The 8,707-nt window shown below is 38.8% G+C and overlaps 1 protein-coding gene across 1 annotated transcript; it reads right to left on the reverse strand.

Annotated features, from left to right (window-relative positions):
- Positions 1-127: 127 nt before the first annotated feature.
- LOC107729625 (5'-AMP-activated protein kinase subunit beta-2-like) lies at positions 128-6,801 on the reverse strand. The gene is made up of 7 exons (XM_016540263.1): positions 6,585-6,801; positions 3,877-4,031; positions 3,676-3,769; positions 2,003-2,117; positions 1,740-1,873; positions 466-534; positions 128-377 (listed from the first exon to the last, which is right to left on the reverse strand). The coding sequence occupies exons 1-7, from the start codon at positions 6,735-6,737 to the stop codon at positions 300-302; spliced, it is 798 nt and encodes a 265-aa protein (XP_016395749.1). The 5' UTR covers positions 6,738-6,801; the 3' UTR covers positions 128-299.
- Positions 6,802-8,707: the final 1,906 nt, after the last annotated feature.

The raw sequence follows: 8,707 nt of genomic DNA on the forward strand, positions 1-8,707 counted from the left end.
CACACACACACACTCTCTCACACACACACTCTCACACACTCACACACTCACTCACTCTCTCACACACACACACACACACGCATACACACACACTCACTCACACACACACACACACACACAGACACACACACACACACTCACACAGACACACACTCACTCACACACTCACACACAGACACACACACTCACACTACCGTTGAAGTCTCAAGCTGACAGATCTACTGCATGTATCGCGGGTTTATAGTGCAATCTGGACTATAGAGGATGAGGACAGCAGACCATGCATCATCCACAGCTTATTAAATAGGTTTGTACAGAAGAGACGTCACATATTTCTTCTTATAACGATGAGTTGCGCTGAGAACCATCACACCATCCTGAGACAGAATACATTCGATCACAGTTATTTACCATTATATGAGAGCGTTTGTCAGCACACGGCTGCTTTAGAGGTGTTTAATGTACCTTGATGGAGAGCGCGTACAGATGATTGAGCATCACATGGTTGGGTTCTGGCAGCAGGGCAGGATCACACTGAAACACGCAAAACAGACTGCTAAAAGACTCAAGACTGATGTTCATGCATTTAAAAGAGCAAGCTGAAGGAACAAAATACGTTTTTTTAAAAGTAGAGCTCATGGGTTCAATTCAATGAAATTTTTTATTGAACTAAACGGGCAGAGAAAGAATCTTGATAAAAATAAAAACAACCAAGCAAAGATCATTAATTTCTTGTTGAATGTTTAAAGTGTCATGAAACCCTGTTTTAGCACTGCTCATTCACATCTCAGATTTGAAAAAGACTCATGTAAAGCTGTACAAAAGGGGGAATGTAGAGGACGGGAAGAGAGGAGACATCAACCCATAAAACACTTATACAATTATACAGATGAATGAATATTAAAATGTGAGTGAAAAAAAAGAGTTTGGGGCACTTTGCTGTATTTTAAAAATATAGTGCTATCACAACAAAACTTCCACGCATCATATCATAAGAGAGTACTAGCAACTATCATGAACAAATGTTTTAATACATTGTTCTTAAAAAATTTAATCAAATGAGCATTTAAACTTTTCTGAGTTACTGGTCTGCTTGACTACGCTCATAAAACCTTGAACCAGTCCAGATATTAACGTCACTGAGTGTTGTTGAACTCCTCGCGACTGCCGAAACGGCTCTCACGCATGCTCTGCGTGTTGTGATAGAAATGTGTTGGTAGCAAGAAAACATAAAACAACACTTCATATTAATGCACTGAAGAAACGCACACTTATGACCCATGTCTCTACAAAAAACGAGGGTTCAAGACCGTCAAAGTAATACTTTGTCATGCATAATATAGTGCAGTGATTGAATGTTATGAATTCCTTCTCATGAACAATACAGAGAAAATCTTGGAAACTGATGTTTTCCAGTCAGTCCAGACTCTGGCTGCATGAGTTTAACACACATTTTGTGAAGCAGCATTAAATTGGCTTTTCAAACCAGAAAAACTAAATGGCTCAGAAAAATGCAAAAATGACAAGTTTCCCCTTATTAATAAACCTAATTGGTGCTATTATTATTGTTTTAGCATCTGTTAACATCTCAAAAATATGGTTTGAGGTTTCATGACTCTTTAATTATGTACTGATACACTATTTTTATTACCATTACTGGCGCATGTTTTTGCCCGGATGCTTTGGCAATACTACTGTACATGTAAAAGAGTCGTGGCAGTAAGACAGAGGATTCTCACTGATATGTTGGTGTCTTTGTTGAGAATGACTTGTAGGAGGTGAGGCGGCAGGATGGGGGGTGCTTTGAAGCGTTCCTCAGGCTTGAACACGTACAGCTCCTGTCTGTACGGCCCAGGCGGAGAGCTGGACAGATCTACACACAACACTGCATCACATTAACACTGGCTTTTTCTGCGGGATCTTTTAACAGACATCCATGACAGCGATTGTACATCCACACATTTGTGTTCTGTTATTCTAACACTGACAGACGGGCTCTTACCGGACGTATCAGAGCACTCGAGAGAGTCCACCTGCAGTGCATCAAACACCTCAAAATCTGATTTCTTCACATGGATCAGATTGTTAATGGTGCCCATCTGACTGGTGACAACCGGCTGAAGAGAAAACAGATGCATTTCAATTCAAAGGAACGATTTCAGCCAACCATCATGTGACTCTTCGTTCTGTAAAGCACAACAGATTACGATGGTGATGCATGAGAGGTGAAAAACAGTCCTGCTGAACATCTCTATGTATCTCTATCATTATGGGTTTGGAGTGACATGAGGCTGAGGGAATGATGAAACGACAGTTTTTAATTTAGGGTGAACAGATTAACCAGATTTGCTTCAGTTTCATTTTGTGCTTATTTAAAACCCTAACTGTTGTTTACTCAGACTGTGCTCGTGGTGTTCTCTGATTTAACTGTGTAGCTTTCAGCGGGTCACACATCTTTCAAACTCAAACACACAGTTTTGTGTTCACACTAGGGGTTGAACGACTTCTGATTTTTTAAAGTCGACATTTATGTGATGAAAGTCGAGTCGAAGTCGACTAGTCGCTGATGACGTCATTAATGAACAAATAAGTCTGGAGCTGTGATAAACAGCTTGTGCACAGCTATGGCATATGACACAGCGCTGCCCACAAGGCTGTTGCTCATATAACAGTTTTTTTATCAGTTCTTTTGTCTTTGGGTCGTTATATTTCTCACAGATTTCTGCTCATTCTAAATCAGATACAGATAAAGTAGCACAGTAAAGATTACATTCATATGAATGCATTAGTGAGAGCGATTGCGTGTCTGCATTAATTCTACCTGGCAGCTTTGAACTGTTTGGAAACGGAGCGTAAATGTGGAAATCCTTGAAAGATTTCTTATCCTGTTGCGCCCTCTATAGGACCAGCGACTAGTCGACGTCAAGCTTAAAGCGTCATGGCAGAGCATTGAAGTCGACTAGTCGATTAGTCGGTGCAACCCCTAGTTCACACACCAGCAGCAAACAGCTTCAGAATCCTGACACACCACACATGGTTTTCCACTACATTATATTTGTCCCAAATCATTGATAATGTACACACTGACATCAATCTCTGCTGGAAGATTTGCATTTTTCAGTAAAGCGTTTGTCTTTTTGTGGCTTGGATCTAACCCTCTTTTATTGTCTATTGCCCTCTTATTAGAGCTGCTTTACAGCTGAATTTAATTTAGTTTGCATTATTGAAACACTATTTTTCCTGTTTAACACTGTAAAGCTGCTTTGACAATCTGTATTGTATAAAGCGCTATAGAAATAAAGCTGACTTGGCTTTACTGTTTCATTATATCATAATACAGATCATACCTTCTCTTTCTGTTTCTTTCATTCACCCAACTTGAGTCTAATTAATTCCACTTTGTTCATTCTTGAAGTGAACTTCTGCCTGTATAGTGATGAGATTCAGTGTTTTAGACGGCTGCCCCTGAGCTTGAGCGTGTGAGAGCAGAATCAATCCTAACCACGAGAACATGAGCTGCTTCTCGTCTGTGTGCAACAGACTGTACACTTACAACCTCCACTGACATCATGTTTGCTTGCCATTTGTCTACATAGTAGCAATACTTACAACAGAAAGCTATGTTCAAAAGTCACGTGACGGTTTAAATGCAGACCGTTGTGCAGATATAGTCACCTCAGAGGGGTCATGAAGCCACTGGCCATCAACAAAGAATTTGTACTGATGTTCACCTTCAGGCAGGTCCAAGATTGCTACAAAATCATTATGGCTTGAAAAAAACAAAAACATTTTCACATAAACTTAATTCATGAAATAACAACGTGCGACCTTCTGTTCATTATGGTTTGCACTGCAGAAAGACGAGCGCACAGATACCTTTTATTCATGGGGATCTTGCTGCTCCAGTTGTTGAAGGAGCCGGTGATGCAGACCTCCTTGCCTCCTCCGGCCCAGCGGATCACTGTGGGTCGAGCCTGCCGACCCGTCTTCATGTCCTCTAGATCCGGAGCCAAGTCCTTCTCACCCACGGCCTGCAGAACAGAGCTGCTTTTGACTAGAATGATATGACAGCAAACTCTCCAGTAATTCACAGGAGGTCAGCTAATCATTCCTGAGGTCATTTATGAAACAAAGTCTTGATTACTGTTTACATATCAATAGTCTGTTTAATTGTCAGAGAGAGGCTGGAAGATGGTAATGATGACGATAAATAGTAGGGCTGGGTTTTGACACAAATTTCATGATTCTCAGTCACAAGCTTGCGATTCGATTACTGATTCGATTCAATATCGGTTATTTTGGATATATATCAGGTACACAGTACATGCCAAATTTTCTCAAGGAAAAAAAATGAGTACGTTTGACTGATGTTACTGCAAACACTTCATCACACGGAAAATTAAACTGATTATCCAGAAAACTCAGAATGGCCCTTCACAAGAAATTACTCACGTCTACAGAAACGCTTTAAAATGTGAAGGATAATTCAACAGAAACTTATGTTCACGAAAACACGCCCTCCATCAGATTCATGGTGATATTTAAAGAGGCATCAGTAAACTGAATATAAATATTATCAAAAGCCAAAATTCTGATGCACAGTGCTGTTTACACTTTTAGGAACATTTATTACTTAAAATCTGTATACTTTATAATCTTTAACTTTATATTTTGACACATTATATATCAATTTTTCAGTATGGCGCTTGTAGGATGCACTTCTGTATTCTGCGCTGCTTATTTCACGAGCAAAACAAGGGTTGCTGTATTTCTACAAAGACTCAGAAATAAAGAAACTCAGAAACTGTCACTGCACATCCAAACATCTACTGTATGTGACCAAACACACTCCCACAAAACATTACAAACACACTACTGACAGCAAGATGAACGTGTGACCGTTGTTAAACGCTTACAAGAGGAGTATGTTTAGTTATATTCAGATATTATTTTTGTTTCTATATGTGACACAAGTGTTATTGATGGGCAGCTCGAGTTTGCTAGCTGTTAGCATGCTGATTAATCGATCATTCACGTTCAGAAGAAACTATCATAACATGAACCGCATGTGTTAATAGTGTTTGCAGCAAAGTAAAAATGTAAAAAGTGCAATCAGTATTTATTACCGCAGATGAATAACAATGAATATTATTTCCACCGCTGTGAAGGACTGAACTTTCTCTCTCTCTCTGGTTTTAATGGCGGGTCACAACCAACTTGTTCAGGTGCATACCGCCACCTACTGTACCGGGGTGTGCAGCGTATTCTTCTTCTTCTTCTTGTACGATTTAATGGCGGTAGACAAGCCAACTTATGGTGTATTACCGCCACCAACTGGACTGGAGTGTGAAGCGGGAGACGGATTGTAAAGTTATACTCTTTCTTTTAACTTACCTTCGGATGTTTAGTCATGTTTATTTTGTGCTGAAGCTGGTATTAATGTAGAGGAGATGATCAGTTCACTGAAGAGCTACAGCGATCTGTCACTCCACATTAAACAGTGCCAAAACGGCATTTATTGTTTGAATACTGCAATACAATGGACAGAACTTGAAATCTGAGACTTTGCTTCATATTAAAAGTACCAAAGCACAATGCTTATTGCGAAATATTGGATGGGAAGTGCGCTTCAATGTTCCGTCCATTAACTGAAAACAGACTAATCGATTCTTGGGATTTAAGAATCGTTATCGTTCCATAAAAATGAGAATCGATTAATATCGAGATATCGATATTTTTTACCAGCCCTAGTAATTAAACATTTAAGTACTGAGTAATATTAATTAACTACATGTACTTACCATATGGTTAGGGTTAGGTTTAGAAACTGCAAGTTCATCATCTTCAAGAACAGGGGACATGCAGACATTTTGAGGGGCAGGGGCTGAAGTGGAAAAAAGGGCACTTCTCATATTTATTTTTTAAAAATTCTAAACAAAACATTAAATATATTAGAGATGTGCAATATTGTATATATCTCAATATTTTCCGGGATTTTATCGATAACGATAATTAGATGATATTGTGCTGAGTGTGTTATTGTGCTGATATCTTAAGGACTGCCGTGGACAGCTGACTCCTGAAGTGTTTGATATTCTTCATATTCTGTGTGCTGGTCAGTTCACAGCAGAGATAGAAATTAATCTTTCCCAATAAGTTTAAATCGATTTTTACCTTTTATGAGCATTTTTACCTTTAAGCCTTTTTTTTCTAAAAGTGTGCATCATCTTGCGATCTGTCACTCCACATTAAACAGTGCCAAAACGGCATTTATTGTTTGAATACTGCAATACAATGGACAGAATTTGAAATCTGAGACTTTGTTTCATATTAAAAGTACCAAAGCACAATGCTTATTGCGAAATATTGGATGGGAAGTGCGCTTCAATGTTCCGTCCATTAACTGAAAACAGACTAATCGATTCTTGGGATTTAAGAATCGTTATCGTTCCATAAAAATGAGAATCGATTAATATCGAGATATCGATATTTTTTACCCAGCCCTAATAAATAGATAAAGTATTGGCAAATTCATCAGATGCACATGAGCATGTGAAGTCATTTGTTTTTACAACATTGCATACTTTAGACTCTGGGCCGTGTGTGTTGAATATATTGGGGTCGTCGGTGCTGTCCATCAGTTTGCTGGGCTCCAGGTCTCGGTGTGCTCCGCTGTCTGACCGCTGCGTCTTCGCTCCATGTCTATCTCCAGACACTCGATCGCTGGTGTTTCCCATGATGAGATTTCTCTAAACCAGCCTTCACGACAGAAACAAACAAACATTATGAGTAGGGCTGCACGATAAATCGCATGCGATATTTAATGCGCATCTTGTCAGTAAAGCCGGTTCTGTAATCATTTAAATGTGAAATTAAAACCGCCAGTAGGTGGCAGCAAGTCACTGTTAATACGTGAGTCACTGCGACTGAACCGAATCATTTAAACGGTTGATTCATTCAGGAACTAAACACCGTCCTGTTGCTCAGAGACACAAATTGAAATTATATTTGTTGGCGAAATAGAGCAGAAACAGTCAATATTGTCTCTAAAACGTAAGTGTCGTAATACTAATTTCTTGTTTATTGAACTGCTGTATAAAATCAATATCACATTTGTAATCATGCTGCTTTTTGGTGGAACAAACGTCAGTCTTCGCGTGATACTGATTAACTAAATGAAATGATATAAATATGATATAAATATATACATTTCTGCCCCCATATCTTGAATTTTGTGATCATTCTAAATGCATTTGAATAAACTGAATTATGCAGTGAAAGAACCTGCACTGGTCTAACCAACTAGACTTCCTATTGCCTTAGCTAAACTTTAAGCAACTTGGTAGCTCTCATGAGTCATGAATAGGATAATTAGCTGTAAATTCGAGGCACAGGTAGCTTAGTCTTTTGTTCATCAACACTCACCTCCACACAAAGACAAACACAGCTGGAAAGAGAGGAGGGCTTCACTTCTGCAATCTGCGGCTCTCTGCATGTCTGTGACTTGATGTGCAGCTGATCAAATGTGCGCTACACTGCTGTGGTGCGGAGGCGCGGAGGCGTGGAGGGAGAAATGCATCGGAACTCGACACTCGACAGTCTCAACATTTCCTGACCCGACCTGATATTTTGATATTTTATTTGTTTGCCAGGACATCTGAGCGCAAACAGAAACACACACACACACGCATATATTAATTTATTATATATAAAAAAAAAACTCCCCAGAAAAAAAAGGCACTTTCTCTCGAGGAAGAAAAAGGGCAGGTGCTCAAGCCCCCTTTGATGTCTATGTGTGCACGTTCCTGTAGAAGTACATGCTCAATAGTCTCTGCTACACTACATGTAGTACATAATCCTGACTGATGTTTCGCTATTGTGAATAATGAATGATTTAAACCAGAATGTCCTATTCGAAGTCGAGTAATTATGTCTTCTTTTCTATTGTTAAAGCATATTCTCCCTTTGCCAACTTGTTTTTGGATATTGTATAGGTGTCTGCCCTTTAAATCCTTGTCCCACATTTCCTGCCACTTTTTATTCATGTGTTCTTTAATTCTTCCTTTTATTTCTACTTTACTCAGTGGAATTTGTACCTCAACGTTCATATGTTTTATTGCTTGTTTGGCCAGTTTATCAACTATTTCATTTCCTAGTACTCCTACATGTGCAGGTACCCATAAGAACCTCAGGACTATACCAATTTCCTGAATCCTAAGCAGATTTATAAGTACTTCATAGATTAAATCCTTTCTTGATGTTGATTGTTCACTTATTAAACTATTTAAAGCTGACAAGGAATCTGTACAAATGACTACCCTAGTAGGCTTAACTTCCTCCACCCATTGAATAGCTAATAAAATTGCTATTAGCTCTGTTGTAAAGACTGATACAAAATTAGTTATCCTTTTCTGAATGTTGACTTGTAATCTTTGGATATATACAGCTGCAGCTGACTTTCCTGATGTAGGATCTTTAGAACCATCTGTGAAGATATGGAGCATTGAAGAGTAATTTTGATCTAGATATTGTTGAACAACAACCTCCTTAGATAACGTTTTCTCATTCTTAATCATATATTGTAGATGAAAATCTACTTGAGGCATAGGAAGCAACCAAGGAGGAATATTCGATATTACAACAGAGGGACTAACTGAGATTTCTGTAATACCCAAAATCGTAGCATCTCTAATTGCTGTCCAACCAA

Source organism: Sinocyclocheilus rhinocerous, unplaced genomic scaffold (assembly GCF_001515625.1).
Source record: "Sinocyclocheilus rhinocerous isolate Xijiao unplaced genomic scaffold, SAMN03320098_v1.1 scaffold488, whole genome shotgun sequence".
Taxonomy (NCBI): domain Eukaryota; kingdom Metazoa; phylum Chordata; class Actinopteri; order Cypriniformes; family Cyprinidae; genus Sinocyclocheilus; species Sinocyclocheilus rhinocerous.